At 44.5% G+C, this 27,740-nt stretch overlaps 1 protein-coding gene and 1 pseudogene across 2 annotated transcripts in view; both read right to left on the reverse strand.

The window, feature by feature from the left end:
- The window catches only part of Gns (glucosamine (N-acetyl)-6-sulfatase), a 39,776-nt gene extending 39,044 nt beyond the window's left edge, over positions 1-732 (reverse strand). The window contains exon 1 of the mRNA XM_076554175.1: positions 364-732. Within this exon, the coding sequence (XP_076410290.1) occupies positions 364-546 (183 nt within the window). The 5' untranslated portion in view covers positions 547-732. The remainder of the gene's footprint in view (positions 1-363) is intronic.
- A 22,073-nt stretch (positions 733-22,805) lies between these two features.
- On the reverse strand, positions 22,806-25,893 carry LOC102926463 (sentrin-specific protease 2 pseudogene; annotated as a pseudogene). Its single transcript, XR_013045611.1, has one exon. The product of XR_013045611.1 is annotated as a sentrin-specific protease 2 pseudogene (transcript).
- Positions 25,894-27,740: the final 1,847 nt, after the last annotated feature.

Genomic DNA, 27,740 nt, shown 5'->3' on the forward strand with positions numbered 1-27,740 from the left:
CCCTCCTCACTTAGAGCCATCCCAGAAGCACAGATGCCGACGTCCCGGCTCCCTCCTTCGTGAAGGGGGGTGACGTGGCCTCGGATCCCCCTAATCCCTCCCTCCCCGGCCTCCTCCACAGGTTTGCCCCGGGTGGACGCTGCAGCAGGAAGGTCCAGACTGGACAGACACCGTGCGCACGGGGCGTGCCTCGGCGGGGGTGAGCCCAGGAGAGGAACCCGAGTCCTTGGGGGCCCGTCCATGCTCACCGAGGGGACCCCCCCGGAGTGACCACGCACTCACACCCACCCACCCACCCACGGCCCAAGCGGCTAGCAAAAAGGGGGGTCCGGGAGTTGGGGGGAGGGCGTGGAGAGGCGTTACCATGCCGCCGAGCTCCGCGTCTTGGTCGTCGGTGAGCAGCAGCAGCACGTTGGGCCTGCGAGCCGCCCCGACGAGCCCCGGGCAGGAGCCCAGCAGCAGCAGCAGCAGCATCGGCGGCAGCAGCAGCAGCAGCAGCGCGGGCGAGCCGCCCGGCCCGGGCCAGGCTGCGCACCCCAGCCGCATGGCCGCGGCGCTCCGCGGGGGGACCGAGAACTCCCGACAGGTAACCGAGGGCGAGCAAGGCCGGCCCGCCCGCCGGGTCAAGCTTTCTCTCCCTCTCTCCCTCGGCGAGATCACGTGAGCCGGGGGCAGGGGGCGGGGCGCGCCGTCACGTGACGGGCGCCCGGGGGCGGGGTCTGCACCGCCCCGGTGCTGGGCGGCTGGACCGAGCTACGCTGCTGCCCCGCCGAGCGCCCCTGATCGGGGCTGTTCCTGGTGCAGGGGGGAAGGACGACAGAGGACTGGGGGGGATGGAATCGGGGTGGGGGGAGCTGTGGGCTCGCCCGCCCCACCTCCCTCCCCACCCCACCTCCCCCCCCCACCCCCGGAGAGAAGGAAGGCATGTGCTGCTGTGTGCACAGATCAGCTGGTGGCCAAAGTCCGGGCTCCTTCCTGGGGTCAATGGACAGCTCCGCCTTTCGTGATGAAGGTTCTCACTGGGCTCAGCTGTTGTTAATGCGACTTGGTGTAGTTTCGGTGTAGGGATGTCTTAACAACTTGACGCGCAATAGTTCTTGGTGGATGTCTTAGAAGTTAATTACATTTTAACAGGCATTTATTTTTGTGCGTTTTGTGCGCTCATCTATATATTCCGCGGTGTGTGTGTGTGTAGGTAGGTCAGAGAACAACTTGCTGGAGTTAGGGCTTTCCTTCTATTGAGTGAGGCCAGGGGATCGAACTCAGGTCCTTAGGCTTGGCTGGAGGTGGTTTTTTTTTTTTTTTGCTTGCTGAGTCATTCTGGCCAGGCCTCTTTGGTGAGTTTCTGCAAGCCTTCCTGGAAGCCTTTAGAATGTACACGGTCAATCGCAACAAATCTCTTGCTTTGTTGAATAAGGCCTCAGATAAATACTTTCAGTTGGCTGAAAAGTTAAATTGCTGTTAGGGCTTCCTGTGAGATGAGTGCACAGTATACCAAATGAGTATTTGTTTTATGCAGGACAGAAAGTACTCTGTCATTTGGTTATGTATTGGACTTACATATATATATATGATTTATGTGTATGAGTGTTTGCCTGCGTGTATGCTACTATGCTTGCCCAGTTCCTGGGGAAATCAAAAGACCTCACTTACCTTCCAGAACCCCCAAAATCTTAAGACTACAAAAACTAGGTAATCATAGGAAATTTATGATGTCTTACATTCAGTAAAACTTAATACAGAGATCTCAAAGCAGAAGGCCTGGCGCTTGACTCACAACCAGGAGGAAATGGTTACCTTGGAAACAAGTGGCCGGTATGAAAAAAGCAATAGACCAGGGCCCTGAGCACCTAATATAACTGTTCAAGTTTTTTTGTTTTTGTTTTTTTACAGGAAAATATGAACCTAATGAAAACAAGGGGATTTTTTTGTTTTGTTTTTAGAGACGGGGTTTCTCTGTGTAGCTTTGCGCCTTTCCTGGAGCTCACTTGGTAGCCCAGGCTGGCCTCGAACTCACAGAGATCTGCCTGGCTCTGCCTCCGAGTGCTGGGATTAAAGGCGTGTGCCGCCACCGCCGCCGCCGCCGCCGCCGCCGCCGCCGCCGCCGCCGCCGCCGCCGCCGCCGCCGCCGCCGCCGCCGCCGCCGCCGCCGCCACCGCCACCACCACTGCCGCCCGGCCGATTTTTTTTTTTTTTAATGTAAATTACTAGCATGATACTCAAAGTAATTCACGGTCTGAATTAACGGATTAAATAGTGGGAGGGAAGTGAACATAAACTGACTTGAAAACATAGCAATAGAAAATGTCCAGAATAAAGCAGAGATGAAAATTAGAATGTACTGGATCTCTGTGATCTATGAGACACAGCTGGAGGAGGGGGGCTGGAGAGATGGCTCAGAGGTTAAGAGCACTGGCTGCTCCTCCAGAGGTCCTGAGTTCAATTCCCAGCATCCACATGGTGGCTCACAACCATCTGTAATGAGATCTTTTGGAGTGCAGGCATACATGCAGACAGAATACTGTATACATAATAAATAAATCTTTTTTTTTTTTTTTTTAAAAAGAGAGACACAACGATGTAGTCGATCACTCATAAAATGGGAGTTAGGAAAGTTCAAAATGTCTAAATTTGGAGAAAATAAGATTCTAGAAGCTCAACCCCATGCAGAATAATCAGAGACATTTCCCCCTCAGGCTTGATGGCAAATACCTGTAATTCTAGCTCCTGGGAAGCTGGGGGGAAGAGGATCAATCACACATTCGAGGCTAACCTGGGCTAAGGGGGGGGGGAGTCTAAGAAAAACTTCTACCTAACCGCCTGCTTCACTGTAACAGGCTAAAGGTTAGCTTCCAGGCTGTGACAAGAGTGGTCACCCTCACCCTGCTGCTCAGCACGGTGGTGTCATCGGCAGGCGGTACAGAAGGAAGAAAAGGAAATCAATGTCCCAGCACATCCTCAGCTCCATGTTCAAGCCCAGGACTGTGTAAACTGGGGTCACACACAGGCAATCCCCCTGCAGCACCAGCACTTAGGAGGTGAGGAGGAGGAGGGCCCGAAGTTTACGGTCATTTTCGGCTACCACGATAGTCTGAAGCCAGCCTGGCAAATGAATTAACCAGTTAAGGATCCATGAATAGACGCATCACAGTAAAGAATGTTGAAGGAGAAAGGGCAGAGGCAGCAGAAGAAACATGCTTACCGGTCACAAAGGACTCCAGGAAAAGCAGCAGGTGACTCCCGAGTGAGTCCCCCTGGCCCCTGCGATGCCTAGCCCCTGCTTTAGCAGCATGCCTTTGAGCATGCAGACTTGATAACTCCTGCCAGAGTTTCCAGCCACCACAGGGTCAGCCGTGATGAAAAGCACTCTCTGCGGCCAGTGCTGCTCAGATGCGACCACCGGGGAAATTTTTATTTATTTATTTATTTATTTATTTATTTATTTATTTATTTATTTATTTATTTATTTAAATTTTATTTATTTATTTTTTAATTTTTCACGTCAACCTCCGTGCAGCTCAGTCTCCGTGAGGTTCAGTTGGATTATCCACCTATGCTTTCAGTGATGCAGGTTCAAAAACATAAAGTATGGGCCGGGCGGTGGTGGCGCACGCCTTTAATCCCAGCACTCGGGAGGCAGAGGCAGGCGGATCTCTGTGAGTTTGAGGCCAGCCTGGGCTACAGAGTGAGTTCCAGGACAGGCTCCAAAGCTACACAGAAAAATCCTGTCTCGAAAAAACAAAAAAACAAAAACAAAAACCTGGAGTTACAGACAGTTGTAAGCTGCCACGTGGTTGCTGGGAATTGAACCAGGGTCCTCTGGAAGAGCAGTCAGTGCTCTCAACTGCTGAGCCATCTCTCCAGCCCCTCTTTCTTCTCTTTTTTAAAGTTGGCAGTTTTTTTTTAAATAATTAATTTTTTATGTATATGAGTGCTCTATCTGCATGTATGCCAGAAGAAGGCCACAGATCCCACTATAGATGGTTGTGAGCCACCACGTAGTTGCTGGGAATTGAACTCGGGTCCTCTGGAAGAACAGCCAGTGCTCTTAACCTCTGAACCATCTCTCCAGCCCCTCTTTGGGAAGATTAATGAAACCGAGAAACAGACAAGCCGTGGCGTCCCCCAGCACAGCTCCACTGGAGGCGGCAGGCAGTCTAGCCCCGGCAGAAAGGACCATGAAGATGATTATGGTCTCTCAGGATCTCAGCCAACGGTTAGCAAAATAGCATCTCTGCTGGAGGAAATATAAATTCTTTTCTAACCCCATCAGAAAAAAACAGATTTGAAGTAGTCCCTGTTTGTGAGAAATTCATAGCAAAATATATTTACAGCTTGGTTTCAAGGTAATATAAATGATCCCACATGTAACAGTGTGCTACTGTGTGTCACAATGTGATCTAACCAGATGTAGACTTTGGTGCACCTTACTGAACATTGATCTGCCAATAACATTTAATGAGGATGATCACACACGCTAAACAAGAAGTGGCTAGCATGCTGGAAACCTTGATGATGTCATATGCTCCAGGGTGTGGGACATGGATACATCATAAGCGGCCATGGAAGCAAAGAGGCATTGGATCTTAGGGAGCTGGAGACACCCTATGTGGGTGCTGGGAACTCAGGTCCTCTATGAGATATAGAGATTAGCCCATCACCAAACCTCAGAGTCCCAAAGTGCCAGGCTATATCTTCAGATGGGAAAAAAAATGGCTGCACCTTGTGTTTCTGACACTAGAGACTCATGCTGTCTGGTAGCATTCTTTAAGTCATAGCCTCAAAATATTATACACCTAGAAATATAGCTGTAGCCATGTATTGAGCGCCACGAAGACTGTCAGCTCTGAGGGAGGTCGAGAGAAGGAAAGTGCATGGTACCAGGCAAGGATGCCTACATAATCTGGAGGCCAATGTGAAGCAACACTAGGGCCCATTTTGCAAAAAGCAGGAAAAAAAAAAAAACATCGCTAAATGTCCTAAGACATAAAGCATGTAATCCCAGAGCTCAGGAGGTGTGGAGGCAGGGATGCAAGTGGAAAGCTGACCTGAAATCCTATTGCAAAAGGAAAAATAAACCCTGTGAAGCTTGTTCTTTTACAAATATCTTATTGCCCACAAAATGCAACAGGAATTGAGACATGGCTCAGCATTTAAGAGCTCCTACTCTTTTACAGAGGACCTAAGTTTGGTTCCCAGCACCCACATGGGGTGGCTCCCAACTACCTGTAACTCCAGCTCCAGGGGAATCTAATACTTCTGGCCTCCATGGGCACCTTCACTTATGTGCACATACCCATACTAATATACTTTTTTTTTACAAATAAGTCTTTAAAAACAATAGATATTACAGAGGTATTTGATTAATAATTCATTGGAAGAGATACAAAAGACATTTTTGGCATTATATATAAATTTTTATTAATATGGTATTTGATTGACTATACGATTTTTCTGCAAGTTCGTTTTTTTTTGATAAGGTCACCACATCTTTCAGCAAATTCATCTTCAGTTGTTGATGCAATTGAAAGTGATGTCAGTTGCTCCTGGAAAATGCTAATTTTGTAAATAATTTTTGAACTTTGAGAAGGATCTGTCTTCTCAAGGATGTAACTGTTACTGTAGCTGAGAAGAGCATTTTGTGGGCCTTTTTTAAATTTTATTTTATGGTTTTTCGAGACAGTGTTTCTCTGTGTAGTTTTGGTGCCTGTGGGAGCCCGTTCTGGGGTTCCTCGTGGCTTTACCCAGCATGTCCGCATAGAGGATGATCAGGACCACGGGCCTGAGTGCAGGTGTCTGAGATGGTCTGCACTTGGCTGTGCTGGGGGAGGAGGTCTTTTGCTCCACCCCTTGGCGTCTCTGTAAATACCCTGGGGCAGAGACAGTCGGGGCCTGTTGGAATAGGTTCCAGGCCCTCTCGAGGCTGTCCTTTATTTTCTGTTTATCTCCACAATCTAAATCCTTCTACCTAATATTTCCTGCTGCTCACACTCAAGAAAACTCTGGGGAGCTGTGGTGGGTAAATGCCCTACAGAATGGCGCCATGAACAGGGACAAAAGAAAAAGAAGAAAAAAAAGGGGTGGGAACTAAAAACAAATGAACAGGGACTAAAGACAAAGGAAAATAATAGTTTTTTTTTTTTTTCCAGAGTTTTTGGCTAAAGTGCAAGTTAGGTCCTGCCAGTGGAAAGAAAGGGACATGTCCAGTGGTAATGGAATATGAAATATGAATATTAGTAAGAGGCAGCAGGTTTTATCCTCTAGAGAAAAGGAAAAAAGACTGGAAGGATGTCTGATGCTGCAGCGCAAAAATCTCAAAAAATTTCTCTTAATTTCTATCTGCGAAAAATAAGTATAAGGTATAGGGTAGGAAAAACTTAGAAGTGTAAGGTGGTGTAGAAAAAATAAGTAAGGCAACTAGAAAAACTCTTCAATTTTCTAACTTTGGGGGCTATGAACGAAAACTGGGGGGGGGGGAATCTTTGAGCTTTACACGTAGTAAAAAAGCTCTTCTCTGAGCTTATGCGGATGAAAGTTTCCTATGGAAGCTTTTGACCTGGGGACAGCTGAAATGCTAAGTCCAAGCTGCAGGAGAAAGTGTTTTCTCCTTGAGGCGAAAATTCGGGTGTAAGAAGCCAAAAAGTTTAAAGTTCAGAAGTTTGGGAAAAGTTGGTCTCTCTGTGGGGGGAGGGGGGGATCTTTAAAAGTGTTTGTTGGAAAATTTTGGGGGAAAAATCGCTAAAAAGCCTTAATCTCAAACTAAAAGCTTTCTTAACTTAAACTGAAGCCTTTAACTTTCTCTCGGAAGGACAAATTAGAATCACCTGAAGATATTAGTATGGGAATTACCTGTGATTAGCTCTAAGGGAAAACAGCAAACCCCTTAAAGCAGCCAAACCTCTCTAAGTTCTGTCTGTCTTTCAAGCTAGAAAAATCCTCCCTGTAATGCAGGAGGCAGGGATGGAGTTTCTAAAAACCTCTAAGTTCTGTCTCTTCAAGCTAGTAAAAGGCAGCCGGTCAGAGTGCCCTAGGGGGGAAAAAAACACTTGGGAGAGTGTGGGTGAAGAGCCACAGAGAGCCCAAAAGGGCAGGAAACTGTTGACCTAGGAAAAGCAAAAAAGCCAAGCTTTTCAGTTACAGCTGAGCTGAGGTTTTGTTTCTGAGTGAGCGGTTTCAGAATGAAAAGGTGCCCCTGATCGACCTAACGCAAAGATCCCCTGAAGCAATGCAAACTGTTAGCATTGTATGCTAGCTTCTAACCAACAAGGGAGAAGCAACTGGCCAGGTCTCTGAGTTGGAGTGCATTCTGGGGATACTAGGGTTCCTGCAGTTGTGGTCTTCCTGGAGCACAGAGCTGAGGCAGGAAGGTGCAGGACCCAGGGGAACGTTTGCTAATGAACAAAGCTAAAGCCGGTGGGAACGGCACAGTTGTCCGCTTTCCTGAAAGTCCTGGGTGGTTAGGTGGGATTATGCAGTGTCCACAGCTGCAAAAAGAAATCTGAGAAAAGCTTTCCTAGCAGAGAAAGACCTTTCTGGGGAAAGCAGTAAAGCCAAACTGTACCTGTAGTTCTGCGGAGTCAGAATGCTGTCTGGGGGGGAAAGCCTAGCCAGGGCAGAATGGGGAACTATCTGGGAGTAAAGTTCTTTTCTATTAGAGAAAGCATCTTTATGAGAAAAGCTTTGTTTCAACTGACTCCCAATGAGATGAGCGAGTGTAGCCCTAAGAAGTTGACTGCCTCAGGCGATAAGTTCTGAGAACAAAGACAAACAAAAACAATCCACTGGGGAATTGGGCCAAGTGAAGGCCTGATGAGAGCTTAGAGATGGCAAAAACCTCCCTTGCTAAGCTTGATGTATGAACACAAACCTCACAGACCCCCCCCCCCCAAACCAGAAACGGACAAAAAGCCCCTACCTTCAGTAGCAGAAAAGCCGCCACTTGAGTGTCAGAAACTGTTTCTGGGGCAGAAGGAATAAACGGAGACCAAAATTGGGAACTGTCAGGGAGAAAGATTCTCTGAAGAAGCTGAGAAAGGGACATATTCCTCCCCAGAAAATGCAAGATCTAAGGAAAGCTGCTAGAATTTGAGGCAGATTTTTTTGGGGGTGGGGGGAGCTCCTACCTCCAAAGGCAGAGAAGCAGAGGCACAGCCTGAGATATCTGAAACACTCTGCATCTGCAGGGAAGGAACAAGCAAAACTGAGATAAAGATCAGTGGGAGAAATCTCTCTGAAGGAGCTATGGAAAAGTTCTGCTGTAAATGCTTTTGTTTTTCACTGACTAGCTAAGGAAAAACACAAGCCCCAAGAGAAGTTGCTATCAGAAATTGCCTGCCTCAATGCTCACCAACGAGGCAGGTGCAGTTCTGATCCCAGGCTGACGTCGGATAAAGCAGAGACAGAGACGCCTGTTGAAGCCAGCTGAGGAGAAAACAGAAATCTCCCAATGTCCCTTAACTGAAAACGTAAAACGCTTGTTCAAATCTCCCGTTGCAAAAGCAAAAAAAAACTTGGTTCAAACCTCCCGGGCAAAAACTTCATAATTGAGCCGGTAAGGGAGAGCCCGAAGTTGACTTTTAGACCCGAAAAGAACTATGGGAAATGAAGTCTGAAAGCTAGCTTGCAACAAAGGACTGATATAAGAGAAATGCATTCTGGGAAATGTAGTTTTTAATCTAAAGATGGCGCTACCGTCCAAAAACTTTTCAGCTCAGAATGACGTTTCTTTTCAAAGCAATGCTAGAAAGCTTAATCTTACCTCTTGAGAACTCAGATCAGACAAAAAGCTACCTATAAGAGCAAACAAGCCACTTTAAAATCCTTAAAACAAGGGAAAGCAGTTTATACACACTGAACATTGTCTTAGATATGAAGAAACTTATGTGAAATTTAAAAAGTTCTTTGCCTTGAACAAACAGCCTGCAGTGAGTGATTAATTTGCAAATCTAATAAGGAGACAAGGAAACGGGCATTAAAAAAGAAATGACTGCTTTATAGATGGGAAACAAACTTCAGAAAATCTAGCTGTCTTAAAAAATGGAGTTGCTTCACCTGAAAGTTCGTATAAGAAATCAGTGCTAAATATCACAGCTGCTAATATCAGGAGTTAAAGCTAATGAAAGTGAAACACTAAATCCTGAAAATGCTTTTTTTTTTCTTCAGAGTAAGCTAATGAAGGATATTTTCCGTGAAAGAACACCTATGTTCTTGACTCCTTTTGAATAGTAGCAGTTTTGGTGAGAATATTGGGCTAGTAAAAATCTATCAGAAACATCACCATGGTTAAAGAACTCATAGCAAAATACAGCTTTAAAAAAATTAAGAAGGGGGGAAGTTGTATCAGAGTTTGAGTATGAAAAGCAGCTAAATCAATTTTCTCGATATTGAGGTTCCATCCTGCAGTCTGGGGATTGTAGGAGGATAAAGAGTTTTCCAGGCTGCTGAGGTGCTTGAGACAACTGTGAATATGTTTCAGCAATGTTTTCAGACCTGCTGAAAGCTGCAGGTCTGGAACCTCATTTCAATTTAGACAACTAGCTTCTGTTGGGAAGTTGACTGTTATGGAATGACTAGCTAAGCAATTCAGAAACAGAGTATTTCTTACAGGGTTTTTCTTCATTCTTTTTGGGTTTGCTGTAAACTGACATAGCTCTTTACTAGAGTTGTTATAAAAGATGTGAAGTGCATAAAGTACTGTCTAGCAAACAGAAGTCACTAAGTCCCAGAGTTAAGAGAGAGCCATTAAAGAGTTACTCTTGTTTCAATCTGTCAAGAACTTTTAGAATATAACTTTTAGAATATCAAAGCTGTCTATAAGCTCTGAACTTTAGAAATGATTTGCATACTTCCTGTCTAGTTAAGAGAATCTTTCTATTAGAGAGAGTGGTAATAATTAAGAGTAAGAAGTAGAAAATCCTGTCTCGTTAGAAAATGTTAACTCTCTAAGTGTTAAGAAATCTTTAGGTGTTTGCTAAGTCAGATATATGCTAATTGGTAGTCCTGTACAGTTTGCTCAATAGTTCTTGTGAATATGTGTGTAAAATAGATCTATAAGTAAATAAGTATAAGTAATATAAATGTGATAGAACTATAAAAGAATAAGCTTACAAGAAGTAAAGATGCGCCGGGCGGTGGTGGCGCATGCCTTTAATCCCAGCACTTGGGAGGCAGAGGCAGGAGGATCTCTGTGAGTTTGAGGCCAGCCTGGGCTACAGAGTGAATTCCAGGAAAGGCACAAAATCTACACAGAGAAACCCTGTCTCGAAAAACAAAACAAAACAAAACAAAACAAAACAACAACAACAAAAAAAAGTAAAGATGCTAGTTGTAAATGTAAGTTTGAGAAAATAGAATGAATATAAGAAGTAAATAAGAATATTTGCTAAAGTAGTCTTATAGTTTCCTTATAAATAAGTAGACGTTAATGTTATGTGTGAGTTTATAAAGTGTAAATGAATGTGAGTCTAAATGCTTTGCAAGATGTTATGTGAGTTTGTAAAGTATAAATGTTAAGTGTGAGTCTATGTTTAATGTATATGGTGAAAAAAACCTGAGACGCAGAAGTTAGTGTCCTAGTAGACTGCAAAGCAGGCAGTCTGAATGGTTTCAAAAGCTCCAGAAGCCACTAAGAAGCTAGGAATGGCGGACACCAGAACCAGCACAGCAAGGCATCCGCAGCTGAGATCCGTGGGAAATCGATGCAACACAGAAAAACCTGAGCTAACAGCAAAAATGGTGCGGTTTAAAATATTACTGTAGCTAAAAAGGTCTCCAGCTTGAGAATGAAAGTTGCAGAGATGCTTGTTTGAACTAAAATTGTTAACTGCACAAAGTTTTGGTTGTAAAATGTCTCTTCATATTTGGAAGTGAAAGTCTGATACCAGAATTTACTTTTTTGGAACTTTTCGAACTTAAAAAAATGAGATAAAACTAAAAGATTTTGGTTATGGATTTCTTAATATTTGGTAGGCTGACACCAGAATTTATTTGAATTTTGGGACTTAAGAAATGAAATGAGCAATAGTGATTTTTGTTGCAATGGGACAACTTTGAACTTGCTTATAGTAATGACCTGGGAACTGTTTTCTGGAATTGTGTTAAAAATAGAACTGTTTAAATGAAGACATTTATTGTTTCTACCTGGACTCAAGATGCAGTTTTGTGCATGCATATATGCTGGTGATTCATGAATTTTTCTGTGTTAAAAATGGAATTGTTTATGTAAAAATGGAATTACTTATGGAACTGGTTTTGTGTTACAAATAAAACTGTTCAGATGGAAAAGTTTGGGTTTTCTGACTAGGCTTGAGACTTTGCTTAAAAAATTATAAAGAAAAGGGAGAGTTAATATTCCTTAGTCTATTTAATTTAAAAAATATTTTCCTTTAATGGATTAATGTTTTGTTAGAAATGCAAATGGGTATACTCAGAGATTACTTTAAAGTATAAAGAGTTTTATTAAGAAACCGCTTTTAGATGTTTTGTTAAAAAAATTTAAAAAGTGTGTTAATGGTTAGATTGAGAATATTGTTTTTAAATGTGGGTTTGTAGGAATTGTGTAAATTTGGGTTTTTCTAACTAGGTTCGAGGTTTTGTTTAAAGAAGTTTATAAAGAAAAGAAGGAATTATGAGTGAATTAAGGATGAATGTATGTTGCAGAAATTATGTTAACCTATTGATATAATGCACCCTGGGTTTGTGAAGTTAAGGAAATATTTGACGTAAAAACATCAGAAGTTTTTCCTATGTTCTGTTAGCAAGTTAATTCAAATGGTTCTGTTAAGAGTTTGCTTTGAGATGTAAAACTGGGAGAATTGTGACTATGTAGAGCAATATTTATGTTAACCTGTTTATGGTAATGATGAAGCTAAGGGATTCTTTAAGTTTGCAATTGTATTAAGTTTTTGGTTTAGACAGGGCTTGAGGCAGCTAAGACTGCTGTAGTCACCCTGGACCTAATTCAAAAGAGAAATGCCATCTATATCATCCTCTACTCCCATACTGGGAGGTGTAACAGCTATGGAGATTGCTGTAAGCCATTAATTACGAGTTATTTTTATATTAAGAAAGGGGGACCTGTGGGAGCCCGTTTTCAGGTTCCTTGTGGCTTTACCTAGCATGTCTTCATAGAGAGGATGATTAGGACACACACACACACACACACACACACACACACACACACACACACACACACACACTTCTTGGCAATCCTGGACGGTTGACTGGTGGTGAGTGTTGAAAGATTGGAAAACTGGAAATGAGAGGTCTGGGACAATAAGGACACATGAATGGACGCATGAGGAGACTCCAGGCATTGACAGTCATGGCATCATGTTTCTGCCCAGCAGAAAGCATTCACTATAGATGAGGCATCAAATGACAAATTATATCTAATTTTTATAATAAAATATATTATTGAGCTTGTGTTGGCTAGGCAGCTCTACCCACATGCTGTCACCACAGGCATGACACTTTTCCTTTAAAAACGTTGCTTTAAGACGGCAACATGACATACACCTATCATCCCCGCTCTTGGGAGCGTGAGGCAGGAGAATCGTAAGTTCAAGGTCAACATGAGCTGCATCCTGAGACCTTGGTTTAAAAGATTTTTATTTTTAAATACAGATGAGAGATCAGAGGTTTCATTTCTGGCTGAGGAGCAATGGCAGTTTTTCTGTTATTGCAAAGGAAACTGTTTACCACTCTAGAGGCAGTGGGACCTGGGAGAACGGAGCCTAAAAATGAGGCAGACTAGAGTCTCATGCAAGAACCAACTTTATTCAGAGCATCAGAGCATTTGTCCTCTGAGAGCTAAGAAGAGTCACATGAGTAAAATGTCCAACCACAAGGACAGGCTGCATGTGGCAAAACCTGTTTTTCCACAGAGGCATATGAACAAACCACACTCACCAGTTGTAACAAATAATCTGAAGTGAGTCCACTCTTATTCACTACACCCGGGAGGGGCATGCAAACACATTCCAAGAACAGCCTATGGATGGAGGAACAGAGTTTATCAGAGCTTGTCTTGTTCACTTGGAGTTGTCTCCCACGCTCTCAGAAATCCCCTCACACAGCTTCATTCATGGACCGTCCTGACATGAAACGTTATTTTTTGTCACGTTGAAGTCTAATAAAAAAATAGGAGCCAAAGTTCCCGTAACCTATTTTCTTGCTTGAATGCCACCCAATATTAATACCCCTCAAGCTGACTCTTGCTACTTAACCAGCATGTGTGTGTTCGAATATCTTTTATGTATTCCTTGATAATTTCATTCATATGTACAAAGTATCTTGATCATTTCCACTCCAACTCTACCCATCTCAGTCTCCCCCAAACCCCAGCATGTCCCCATGCCGCTCACAGCCTTCATGTCCACTCCTTCCTTTATTATTTTTTATTTTTGTAACTCGATTAGTCCTGCCTGACTCATTTTATTGGCTTGAGCTTGGGCAGGTCTTGTTCAGGGAACCATAACTACAGTGAATTTATGAGCGCAAGTCCTATCTGGAAGACAGCAATTTCACAGCACACCCCCCCCCCACGCCCTGGCTCTCACATTCCATCAGCCCCCTCTTCCATGACATTCCCCGGAGCAGTGGAGGGGTGTGTGTGATGGATAGAGCCAGCCTATTTGTGGCTTAAAACCGACAGTCACTTATTCTCAGAACCCTGATCAGTCCTGACTCTGTATTAACTACTGCCCGCTGCAGAGAGCGGGGTCTCAGGCGAAGGTCAGCACTAATCTATAACTGGAGACTTAAATATCTAGAAGGCAAATTGACAACATCCCCTTTAACAAAACCGTAGTGGTAGGTCCTCCCCACCCAGGCATGAATTCTCTCCTATGAAGCAGGCCTCACATCCAATCAGAAAGTAGTTGGTGGTCCCGATAACCTTCATGCCTCTACTCAACTACTGGGCACATTTTGCCTGGTGGGTTGGTGCTGTAGTAGTCAGGGTTCACTCCTGGGTGAGTCCATTGATGACTTCTCTTCCCTGGCGGTCTGCATAGCACCTTGTAGCACCGTGACACCTAGCCAATAGAAGGGAAGTTCTCAGGTCCGTTCCGTTTTGATTTCTCTGTCTATGTAGAATGCGTGCCTTTGGCAACAGGATCTTACCATCTAGTTATGTCAGGCAAACAAGAGCAATGTCAGTAGCCCGTGTTGCTTTGGGAGCTTCTGGGGCCTCCCTGACCAATAACCCACAGTGAGAACCTAATACCTGGCACTGTGATTTTAACTTAAGAACCCTTGTCTTCTGAGAGAGGATTGTTCACCCATGCAGGGTACCTGTGTTCAAGCCATGTTTAAGAATGTTTTGTTATTAAGTTATAAAGTAGTGGGTTTCCGAAGGTTTTTACTTATGTATTTTTATTTTTTGTGCATTGGTGTTTTGCCTGCATGTCTGTCTGTCTGTGTGTGAGGGTGTCAGATCCCCTGGGACTGGAGTTACAGACAGTTGTAAGATGTTATGTGTGTGCTGGGAATTGAACCTGGGTCCTCTGGAAGAACAACCAGTGCTCTTAACCACTGAGGCATCTCTCTAGCCCTCTCCACCAGGGGTTTTCATACATCTTTGGTTTTGCTTAACCTACCTGTTGTCTTGCCACTGTCCCTGCTTAGATGATCCTAAGTAATGTTAGCAATATATCACTGACCTATCTGATCTGTCCCAGGCTTCTGAGGATCTTCATTTTCATCTATCACTTGGCAAGTTTGACTTACATATTTTTTTCCTTAATGGACCACATCATTTTCATTTGGGCACATATATATGCATATAAATATGTGTGTATATATTAGAGCTTTATTGAGGTACATATAGATATACAGAAATAGAGAAATAGGTAAAAATAGATATACAGAAAACCCTGGGAGTATTTAATGTGAATGACTTGATGCGTTTGGACATATGCACGTATTTGCAACACTGACACCATTATCAAGATGATAAACTTCATCCTCTCTGAGAGTTCTCATCACTCTAGCATGTGGTGAGGACATTTGGCAGGACATCTGTCCTCTTATCAAACTGTAAGCGTCCAGTGCCCATTGTTCACCGTAGGCACAATGTGCTGTCTCCAGGCTTGTTCATCTCGTATAACTGGAACTCACCCTCACTGAACACTGACTCGCTCCCCCCTCCTCCCAGCCCCTGGTAACCACCTTCCTGTTGGCTGCTGCTTGAAGTTTGACTATTTTATTTTTTAATCTAAGAAATCACTTGATGGTAATGATCTCACAAATAAAGATGTCACATGGCTTAATCCCCAACTCTGTGCATCTCAGTGACCTTCTGTACTATTAGAATGGCCATTCTGGAGACAGAGCTTCAGTTACAGTTTACACTTCCAATATCAATCGCCTTTTATGAATATTTATGCACTGTGACAGCTGAAATTAGAGAAGCAATTAGCGTCATCTCCTCTTTGACAAGCCATGTCCTTTTGCCTGCATTCCAGCCTCTGTCTCTCATACCACCCTTTCTTGGTCTCCTTGGAAATGTTATGGCATACCCACACTTAGAGTTTATATACTGCACAGATACATGTCCGACTGCTTTAGTACTATCCATACTTCCGTGAGTGGGGTCATGTTGTGGGTCTTCTGTGACTGACGGACTTCCCTGCAGTAATATCCTCAGGGTTCGTCCATGCTTTGTAAGTGGAAGGCTTCCCTTCTTTGTAAAGACTGAACAGCAGCTACTCTATGTCTACACCCATTTCTTTATCATTCTAGCCTCTGTCCTTAGATGAGATACTCTTATTTAAGAATTAGAGCTTGACTTGGAGTTTTGAAGCAGGTGATGTAATGGATTGAAAACCAATGGGGAAACTCAGTGGGTGTGGGGACAGGTGGACCTGAGGATATCTGACCCCAAGGGACATTGCATTTGGTCTGTTGAACACAACCATTTCTTTAGCTGTCTGCAGGCTTCCTGGTGACTATGTACTAGTGAGCCTTACCCTCAACTTGTAGCCATCTAATTACAGTTGTTTGTGGCAAATCATCTTTTCTACTATACTAAACTTCTTGTTTGTTTGAGACAGTTTCTCAATGCAGCCCTGGCTGTCCCAGAACTTTCTCTGTAGACTAGGCTGGCCTCAAACTCAGAGATCCACCTGCTTCTGCTGCTGGAATGCTGGGATTAATGGTGCATACCACTATACCTGGCTTGAAAGCATTATTATTATTGGTTTTCGAGACAGGGTTTCTCTGTATAGCTTTGTGCCTTTCTTGGAACTCACTCTGTAGCCCAGGCTGGCCTCAAACTTACAGAGATCTGCCTGCCCCTGCCTCCCAAGTGCTGGGGTTAAAGGCATATGGAAAGCATTTTTTTTTTTTTTTTTTTTTGAGACAGGATTTCTCTGTGTAGCTTTGTGCCTTTCCTGGAACTCGCTTTGGAGACCAGGCTGGCCTTGAACTCACAGAGATCCGCCTGGCTCTGCCTCCCAAGTGCTGGGATTAAAGGCATGAACCCCCACCGCCCGGCCAGAAAGCATTATTTTTAATGGCAAGAAATTTGAAACAACTGAAAGGCCCAGCACAAACTGTTCAGATGTTTAATATTCAATGGTTTAAACTTATTGTTAGGGCTGGAGATGTAGCTTAGTGCTGGAGTGTTTTCTTAGCAGGTGGAAGGTCCTGGGTCTGATGCTCAGAAGTACAAACCAAAGCTCAAAACAACACAAACCATGGAGTGCTATGGTTTAATGTATAGGCTCTGGATTCCGGACGGTGGGACTCTCTAACGGGTGTTTGGCCACTGGGAGCCATGGGACTGTGGACAAAATTCTTTAACGCATGCAGCTGGCAGTTGGGGGCTAACAGCTTTTATTATCAGGAGGTTATTAATTCATGCAAAATGCTCAAAGTGTGTGTAGTCCATCTCCATGTGCTTTAGCATTAGTCCTGGTTATTATGAAAAGTATCCCAGGAATAGATACAAAAATTGTTAATGGAAAAAAATTTTAATATAGCATAGGGGGCAGATAGGGTGGAGGTGCAGGTAAGAAATAGCTCCGAGAAACTGAGATAGTCCAACACTTTGGTGCTGGGTCTCTCAGGTGTTTAGGTTGTCTGTTTTTCCTTTCAAGTAGGTTGTCCTTCCATGGGCATGTTATTGCTGTTGTTGTTATTTGGGGGTACACTTTGTATTGTTTTTTTTTTCTCTGATTATATTCAAGGTGCCAAGCTCTTGACCTATTGTACTCAGAGTCCCCCAAAGACCACCAAGAGACCGAATCTGATGCAAAAGCAAAGAGTCTTTCTACTATTACGAGTTAACTGGGGCTCTCTGTCTGTCTGATGCAGCAGCAGAGCAGGAGAGACCCTGAGTAGCAATAGGGCAGGGTTTTTAAAGCAAGGGGGGCTTGGGGTCTACAGACTACATAGGAACAGACTCGGGATTGGTTTATGTGAGCAGCAATCATGCTGGTAACTTTTAATTGGCTACGGTTAGTTGGGGGTTACACTTACTATTTTTAGGCAGGCCTGGACAAGTCCCAGGCTCTGTCCTTGAGCTGCTGTGGAGGCTGGCTGGCCTGGCATGTACTTGACTATAGGGGCTGACTCAGCAGCCCAGGCTCTGTCCTTGACTCATGCACATAGTTCTAAGTTGGTGAGGGGTCCCAGACAGTCAACAATTGACTGAACCTTGAGCAGTCAGAGTACATGCAGAAAGGGAGCTACCGCAAGGACTATGTCTTTTGTTCACGGCCCTCCCAGAGACTGCTTGCTCAAGTCTCAGGGGACTGAAATTGAGACCTGATCTCTGAGAGAAGACTGACCAGCCTGTTATGGCGTCTGCTTGGTCCTTTCAGGCTATTACAGGAGTTACTTTTTTTCCTGTTCCTCCTCTGCCTTTCCTGAGATCCACTGTCAGCTAAGTGGACTCGCCCACCACGGTGGTTCTGAGATGCTGCTGTTGACCAGCGTCACCCTCTAGAAGAATGTCCCACCCAGCTGGAACTCTCCGTGATGAATTTCAAAAAAAAAAAAATTAAGAGTTTGGTTGAGGAATGATAGATTTCATTTTGTGTAAATTATTTGAATAAACACGATGCGGAATGGATTTGAACTTTTGCTTGCCCCTCACGCTAAAGCAGTGGTTCTCACCCTTTCTAACGCTGCGACCCTTTAATACAGTTCCTCATGTTGTGCTGACCCCCAACCATAAAATTATTTTCATTGCTACTTCATGACTGTAATTTTGCTACTGTTATGAATCATAACGTAAATATCTGATATGCAGTGTATCTGATATGCAACCCCGTTGCAGGATAGCTGACCACACTGTGAACTCTGAGATTGCATTATTTATTGGAAAACCCTGTTTCTGGTTGTGGGTGTGGCTCAGCCATAGCACACACCTTTAATCCAAGAGCTTCCCCTTGAGTATTGTGAACAGGATTAAATAGTCAACCATAGGTCAAGAGGCAGAGCAAGCGACCAGTTGACAGGAAGTGAACGTAGGATTATTAAGGAAAAAACCATAGAGAGTAAGAGGGTGTCAGGAGGATGGATAGAGAGATGCTCAGGAAGTAGAAGGGAGGGTCATTCAGTTTGAGGAGCTGGTGTACCACCAGGTGTAGGAGAGAGAGGCTTCAGGGGTGACAGCTGAGGAGGAAGGTCAGCTGGGTGCTTTCTCCGCCTCACTCTGAGCTAGCAGGCTTTCACCCCAGCATCTGGCTCCCGAGTCTTTACTGGTAAAATCAAACGACTGAGATTTTTGTTAAAAAAACAACAGGACCCCTAAAGGGGTCGAGCCCCACAGGTTGAGAACCACAGCACTAGTCTGTAATCCCTCTCTTCTGTGTTTGCTCCCTGGACTGTGCTCAGGAATTACCGGCGAATGCGAGGATGTCTACAGACTATTTGGATGAATTTGTTTCAGCGTCTCCAAGATTCTCTTCTTCCACAACTTTTTTTTTTTCCAAAGATTTATTTTTGTTACGTGTCTGGGTGTTTTGTTTGCCTGTATGTCTGTGCACCACCTGCGTGCCTGGTGCCTGAGGAGGCCAGAAGGAGGCATTAGCTCCCCTGGGATCGGGGTTACAGTTGTGAGCTGCCATGTGGATGCTGGGACTGGAACTGAGGTCCTCTGGAAGAGCAGCCAGTGCTCTGAACCACTGAGCCATCTCTCCAGTTTCCCGCCACAACTTCTAAGTAAGCACACACGCTCACTGGTTTGTTTTGGGAGATAGCCCAAGCATTTTTTTTCCTTTTCTTGCAAGGTCTTTTACCTGCTGAGCCATCTTGCTGGTCCTATTTAGATTTATTTTGTTATGAGAGAGGGTCTCACTGTATAGCCCTGACTATCCAGAAAACTGCTCTATAGGTCAGGCTGGCCTTGAAATTCAGAGATCCACCTGTCTGCTTTGGGTGTTGGGACTAAAAGCATTGTTACCATGCCTGGCTTAGATTTTTTTTTGAAACCAGTGACATTTGTAGGCTTTTTTTTTTTTTTTTTGTGGGGAGAGGTTAGTGTTCTTGCAATGCTGAAGATCAAACCCAAGGCATCATGCACACTGGGCACTAGCCTGACCCGCAGCTGCCGTTCCAGTCCTGACTATAGTGCATTCACTGCACAGTGGCTGCCATCCTGTGACTCTGACCTCGTGAGATGCCCTGCATGCAAGCACATGGGTCTTTACATGTTTCCTCCCTGTTGTCCATGTAGTTCCTCTAAGTTTGCTTTTAAAACAACACAGGAAAAAAAAAAAGCCCAAGTGTTGTGGGATAATACTCTTGTACACTGTATAGATTTGTCACTTGAATTGGTTTAATAAAGTGCGGATTGGCCATTAGCCAGTCAGAAAGTATGGGCGAGGTGACCAAACTAAGGATGATGGGAAGGGCAGTCAGGAGTCACCAGCCAGACGCAGAGGGGAGTAGGAGATGAATGTGCCATGCTAATAAAGGTACTACCATGTGGCAAAGCTAAATAGAAATATGGATTAACTTAAAATGTAAGAGCTAGTTCATAACAAGCCTGAGCTATTGGCCAAGCATTTATAATTCATATTCATCCTCTGAGCTGATTATTTGGGACCAGTGGTTGGGACATGGAAAATGTCTGATTACACCCAAGGAATTGTGTACTTTTTGTAGCTATGACCTGTACACTTGGGAGAACAATTCAAAGAGAGCTGTTGTTTATTTCATGGCTTCAACATCTTCAGTCCATGGTCATCTGGCTCTATTATTTTGGATTGATTTAAGGATTTGAAGTATTCTTTATAAAAATCTAAAATGGTCTTTTAGCAGAAAACAAATCCTAAATCATGTATTAATTTAGACTAAAAATAATCAAAACAACCTTAATATATAACAAAGTTCAACCACTAAAATCTATGTATTAATTTAGACTAGAAATAAAACAACCTTAATATATAACAAAGTTCAACCACTAATGCTTACAATGAAAAGAATGAACTCACTTGTGGTACTTGCATAAACAGGTAGGTGAATCAGACAGAATGAGGAATCCAGAAATATCACATTGTCAATGTTTGGGGATGTTACCATGGCAATCCTGTGGGTATTGGCCTACCCTTCTTTTGTTTGAGTCAGGCCTTCATGTCACCCAGGATGTGCCTTAATTTGCTGTGTAGCTGAGTGAGGCTGGCTTTGAACTTTGAATCCTCCTGCCTCTATTTGCTTGGATTTCCAGATAATACCACCACACTGGGTTATGTGGTGTTGGGGAATAGAGACCAGGGTTTTATGCATTGACCAAGAACTCTATCAACTAAATAAGTTCCCAGAAGTACTTGTTCTTTAAAAAAGATAATTTATTATTACTATGGTGCATGTGTGCGTGTGCGTGTGCGTGTGTGTGTGTGTGTGTGTGTGTGTGTGTACAGGTACCATGATATATGTGTGATGAGCAGAGGACAATTTTGTAGAGTTGTATTTGAGACAACCTCAGAAATGGTTGTCTATTCTCTTCAAGTCTAAACTTAAAGAACCTGCCACCTCCAGCCACTTCTGTCCCATAGGTTTCCAATAGAAGGAGCCATTAGTATACCCGCCAGGTTCCTGTTGTGTCCCAAATTATTGCTAAAAGGACTTCTTCGGCAAAATGTGTAAACAAATGCAGAGTGTTTCCCATAGCCGGTGTGACAAACTGGTGAAGTCTCACTAAAGTACTCATTGAACACATTCCTGTTTAGGACTTACTGTAGCAAAGACCCAGCTATGGTCAGCTGACTTCAGAGTCTAGGAGTTAATCACTCCTGGAATTCACAGTTTATAGTGCGTTATCAAGAAAAACACAGAGTTAGCTCTTGAAGATAACCGGGACATGGCTGATATTGGATGATATTGGGGTTCAAAGGACACTCTGAAGGGGTTCCAAGTTTTTCCTCTTCCCAAACAGGAAATTGATGAGAGACAGCTTCAGAAAAGCCCAGGACAGGAAAATATCTAAATCTATATATTTATTAGGAAAAGACATACTTCCAAGAGAAGGAGGCTGGTAGAGAGGTCACATGATCACAAAAGGATCAGGGCTTCCGTGTCTCATAGAATGGGCTTTTTGTCTCCTTTGTATAGTATGAGCTTTCTTTTAGATGGTGCGTGTATGTACCTGTGTGTGTGTGTGGGTGTGGGTGCACGTGTGTGTAGCGTATGTATGTCCATTCATGTAGGTCCAGAGATCAACCTAAGATGTCTGTCCTCGTCATGGTACCCTTTTTCTTTCTTATTTTTGAGATGGGGGTCTCTCACTAACCTTGAACTTGGGGATTAGATCAAGCTGACCAGGAATCCCCCTGTCTCCACCTCTCCATTCTTGAGATTACAATCACAAGCTACTCCACTGTTGTTTATCCTAACAGGGTTCTGGATACACTCTGTCCCTCATATTTGAATAGCAAATGCTCTGCCAGCTGAGCTATTTCCCAACCTTCTCGTTTTTTCTATACATGGTAAAACTGCTACATGTATAGAAAAGGAGAGAACTGAAGCATTTTCTCTCTAGTCCTGGGGAAAAAACATAAAGGAATCATTTCCTTTTTTCAGTTTCAATCTCCCTTTTTTGTTTGTTTAGTTTTGTTTTGCTTTCGGTAGACCTGATCCCATTTGTAATCATGGACAGTGGTTCCAAATGACAAATATCCCTATCCCATTACCCCCAGGCTGTGTACATGGCCACAACTCTGCAGGGCTCAGCCGGGCTCTGCTCAAAGCTCCAAGTACCTTTCTCTTCCACAGTGCAGGGTAGAAGAGCAGGTCCTCACTGAGGTTTTTTTATTTTCACCATGGAGGCTCAGAACAAAAGAACAATCACTGGCATGTGCTGGGGGAATGTCTTTCTGTACTCTGTGAATGTATGTTGCTCCTGTTGGTTAATAAATAAGCTGCTTTGGCTTACGGCAAGGTAGCTTAGAGCAGGTGGGAAATCCAGGGAGAGAGACAGGAAAGAGAAAGGCGGGACACCAGCCTGATACCCAAGGAGCAACATGCCAGCAGACTGGTAATGCCACGGCCATGTGGCAAAAAATGGATTAGTAGAAATGGGTTTAACTTAAGATATAAGAGCTTGCCGGGCGGTGGTGGCACACACCTTTAATCCCAGCACTCGGGAGACAGAGCCAGGCGTTTCTCCGTGAGTTCGAGGCCAGCCTGGGCTACCAAGTGAGTTCCAGGAAAGGTGCAAAGCTACACAGAGATACCCTGTCTCGAAAAACCAAAAAAAAAAAAAAAAAAAAAAAAAAAAAAAAAAAAAGATATAAGAGCTAGCTAGCAAGAGGGCTGCCATAGATCATACAGTTTGTAAATAATAGTAAGCCTCTGAGTGATTATTTTATAAGTGGCTGTGGGACCGAGGTTCCTGGCGGGACTGGAGAAAACTTGACTATAGACATGCAGGGATATGTATGAGTGACTTACACTGGCAGACCATACCCTGGCATCTGCTTTCCAGGTTCTCAGACAATCTCTTATTACACCATGAAAGCAATACTAAGAGCTGGGCATGGTGGCACACAACTTTAATTCCAACACTCTGGAGGCACAGATAGGCAGATCTCTTCAAGTCCAAGGCCAGCTGGGTCTACACAGAGTTCCAGGACAGCCAGGGATACATAGAGAAGCCCTATGTCAAAAAACAAAACAAAACAAAAAAACAACACTAGGCACCAGATCTTGCAATGTATGTTTGTTCTGAACTTTAACTTTAAATTTTATATTAAATAAAAAATTGTAAAAACACAGCTATAAGATTAACAATAAGCAGAAAAGTTAAATAAAAACTATTATATGCAAAATAATTACTGTATAATTGGCAGTATCTAATACAAATAACACTAATACAAAATGCTTATTTCCACAGTGGGAATAGGGGGAATATTAATTTTAAGGAGTAAAAAAATTTCAGCTGAATATATATATATAACAATAAGAATAGCTTTAAATTGAAGAGAATTTTTAAATAACCAATGCAGTCCAGCCCTTACAAGGCTGAGGTTTATATTCAGGGAGACTTGGGATAAAAGATGAACATTCAACGTTATAGTTATTTCAGTCACCTTCCATGAAGAAGGCAGATCTCCTTAATCCCAGAAAAGAGAATGACTTGAAATGAATGACCAGGACACCTTTCTCTAGCACTTCTGCAGAGGCCATTGGCTGTAGCTCCATAGACCATGGATCCTGAGAGACTGCAGAGCTGTCTGAGCAGCCAGCAGGGGCCCCTACAGTAAGCGCTTGTGCAGGATTTCCCACACCATCTTCTTCCTGAACAGAGGCATGTGCTGCTGAGAGAAGGTGAGGGCCTGGCCTCTGGAAATATAATCTGCGTATTTACAGGTAAACATTCCACAATCGCTCCCATTCCGCTGCTGAGGAATCTCCTCTGCTGGCATGCTGTATTGCCTCCACTCCAAAGGGTGCAGATCAATATTCCTTCGGGCTTTGCTCTCGTCCTGCAGGTACTGAAAAATCATCTTGAGGACATCTGGTCTTTTCTGTCCCATCGAATCCAGATAGATAATATGCTTTATTCTTAGGTCTACTACCACCAGGCTCCAGTGCACATCCAGGTGAATCGGCACCAGAATAAGTTCCTTTGCAAAGAGGTTTACTGCCTGGGTCCATCTTTTGACTGACCTGTAGCCTCCACACTTGAATTTGGTGTAAAAGAAGGTATTGAATGCGTGAACTGATGGGTACCCCTGATTTTGGTTTCTCTCCATGAGAAGATTCATGTAAAAATTGATGACTTCATCGTTGAGCCACTGGGTCTCCTTCAGTGTCTGGATGTCTCCTCGCGTAATTCGAAGTTTGAAGGCACAACTCAAGATCTCATCTTCTGGCCCTGGACCTAATGCACTCCTAATTTCCTTTTCCATGTCTGCTGTGACATCGGGGCCATGGTCCAGTCCTCTGCCCTTCTCTTGATCTGCAAGAGCCTTTTCCTTGGCCTTAGGTATTTTGTTGTTGAGAATGTGGTTGCTGACACTGTCTGGGCCGATTTGGACCTGGGCTCCTCCCAGAAAGTCGGGCAGGGGGTGGTGTCCTCTGCTGTCATTGTTGAGGTTTGTTGCAACAATCTCCTCTGCATTGGAAATTTTCTCCTCTGAAGACCTCTTCTCACTCTTCGCTGGTGACTGACCTTCTCTCGTGACAGCACAGGCAGATTGCTCTGGCTCAGAGTGAGCTGGTTCAGATCTGTGAATCTGTCCCTCCACACGGCCTTTGATCTTCTTCGAGGTGTCCACAGGGCTCGTGTGAGCACTGTGAGGGTCTGAGCTCACATGATCACCGGGTTGAGCAACAGCCCGGTACTTTTCCAATAGCCTTCGGTACTTTTCCTTGTCATGTTCCTGAACACCTTCCTCTGTGTTGCAGCAGGAATGTTTGCAACCCTTCCCACCATCCTCAGACTTCACCTCAGTCAGGGCCTCTTCCTGAGAGCCTTTGTCGATCTCTCGGGGCTTTAGCTGTGATCGATCCTCTTCCTGGGGTTTCCGTATCTGACCCTTGCCGGATTCTTCACACTCAAGCTCAATTTCACCCTGTTCCTGTTTCACCCTCCTCCTAGGCTCGGCTGGCTCTTGAGTCTGTACAAGGGTTCCCCACTCTTCCTGGCGTTTCCTCCTTTGCCCTTTCCGGGGGTGTTCGGGGCTCATCGTTTCACGCTGCCGGCGAGGTTGCCACCCACAGGGACGACGTGCATTGCCTTTGCTCAGGTGTCTGCTGTCTGCTGTGGTGCAGCCTTCTGATTTCCAAGTCCAAGTGCAGGTCCTCCGGAGTCTCGGTGGGTGCTCTCGGGTGGTTGCCCTCTGGATGGCTGAAGGATCACTTCGTCCACTCGGAGATGTCGTGTCCACCCTGGACATGTTGGTCCAAGGTCAGAAAGCACCGGGTGAAGAGCTCAGATTCCCTCTTTATCAGAGGAGGTCGCCTTTAGTGTGTGTGGGGGGCCAGTCGGAATGTGAAGTCACATGGAGGCGACGGTATCAAAGGGTACTTTTCACTCGGTGACTCAATCCCTCCAAGGCCGTCTTTACGGTGGCGGTTCACCAGTTCCCACCGTGGGAGAACTCCGAAGAGTCCAGGCTCTTCCCCGCGGAGGGCCTCTGGGCGTAGCGGTGGGGAGCACAACCCGGAATCCTTGAAAATTGCACTCAATGGACCAGCCGGTCCACCGAGGACACCAGGCCTTGGCAGGGTAGTCAAGAGGGCGAGCCCCAGACTGACGCCTTCCCCGGGGGTCGTCGCAGCTCCGGGTCTCACTCACCCGGGGTTGGTTCTTTTTCGGGCGTGATGCGATTGGACAGACGAAGAGTCAACGTTCGTTCCGTCCGTTCGGTTGTGGGCCGAGGCTCCGCCCACCACTGTCCACGGTCAGGGTCTTACAGCATTCTTGTCTACAGAGCGGCACCCTTCCCGCCGTCTGCCCAGGTTCCGGTGGCCAAAGCGACCTCAGGACCAAATTGGAACTCAAGAGGTGCAGAGGTTACCCTCATCTTCACGAGAGAGAGAGAAAAATATAGGGAAGAAACGGTCCTATTTAAGTGTACTTTGTTGGGCCGAGATCTGAAGTCCCGGAGATGGGATTGGAGTCCCCGGAGCTATTGACATATTCATTCCCCGCTCCTCTCTGGCCAACACAGGCTAGGACTGTCTTCCTCGACTCCTTTAGGTGACCCACCTATGTGGTTCATGTTGTTGAAGAAGGTGTAGTACAAGCCATAGGAGGCTCTTCCGGGCAGAGGTTAGCCAGGGCCGAATTCATCTCAGTCCCCGAGTCCCTCAGGTGTGAACGCTGGGTCACCAGGAACCTCAGGTCACACCCTGAGCCGCTGAGATCCGAGGGGGTTGTTGGTTGTCTCAGTATGATAACTGAGCTCACCTTGACTGTGACATTTACTTTTAAGGGGTGAGCCGTATTTTCTGACATGGGCAATTACAGGAGACCAAATAAATATAATCATCCGTCCCTGGAGTGCTCCCCAGTACTTCTCCAGTCGGTAGAAGATACTGATAAGAACCAGGAGATTTGTTTAATTTCAAAGTAGCTCCTCATTACATGCTTAGTAATTATGGAGGAAAACAATAGAATTTGACAGTGGCAAAACCTGGCTGATGGTGACTTACCAAAGATCAGTCAGTAAGAGAATAAATATCACCATGGACTGGATGTACTGGAAAAGGTACATCATTTCTTTGACATTCTGGTAACAAAAGAAACCCTGTTTCTAATCCTTAGACAATCAGAGAATTAAATCGAAGGATTTTATTAAAAATATAAAGCTGGTGTGATGGTTCAGGCTTGTACTCATAAGGCAGGGGCATGAGACTCTCAGCCTCGGCTACATTAAGGTCACTCTGTCCCTGTGAAGACTAGTCCAAACACAGAGTTAGAAGTATTACCTAGCTTGATTGCTCGGCAGATAAAGGAGTTTACTACCAAGCTTGATGGGTAATTCCTGAGCTTAACCTGGAATCCAACGGCAGAAAGAGAAAACTAACTCCCAAAGTTGTTTTTGACATCCCGTTGGCTGAGTGCGCATGCATACTAAAAACAAAGCTAACTGACCAGACGGCGGTGGCACACGCCTTTAATCCCAGCACTCGGGAGGCAGAGCCAGGCGGATTTCTGTGAGTTCGAGGCCAGCCTGGTCTACAGAATGAGTTCCAGGACAGGCACCAAAACTACACAGAGAAACCCTGTCTCGAAAAACCAATAAAAAAACAAATAAAAAAAATAAAATTGTGACTAACACATAAAAAAGCAGCCTACATATACTCATACCTCTGTCCACAGCTGCTTTTATTATCTTCTCATCACATATGTAGACATATGGGTTTGTGTGCATAAATAGGCACATAGGATACTGTGTATCGATTTTAATCTTTATCTATTAGATACATTTTGATAGTTTCTAAGTCAAGCTGTAGAAACAGACTTTTGTTGAATTCTGTGCATGTGGTGTGGATCTTTCTCATCATGCAAATTTAGAGTCTGTCCACAAAGGGGCCAAGAGAGCATCCTGTCTCCTAGCTTTTGCCTCTGCTATTTCTGGACTAAAGAGCCCCATGGAGCAGAGAGCAGAATCAGGAGATTGGGGCTTCCTCAGCACGGCCCTCCTCAGCCTTAGATCCGTGGAAGGGAGCACCCAGCTCACCAGTGATGTGTGATTTTTATATGACGTCCTTTTCCTGTACAAGGACTTAATACTTGAAAACATGGTCACAATGATGTCCTCATTGTTTAAAGCTTT

Source organism: Peromyscus maniculatus, chromosome 18 (genome assembly GCF_049852395.1).
Source record: "Peromyscus maniculatus bairdii isolate BWxNUB_F1_BW_parent chromosome 18, HU_Pman_BW_mat_3.1, whole genome shotgun sequence".
In the NCBI taxonomy this organism is placed as follows: Eukaryota; Metazoa; Chordata; class Mammalia; order Rodentia; family Cricetidae; genus Peromyscus; species Peromyscus maniculatus.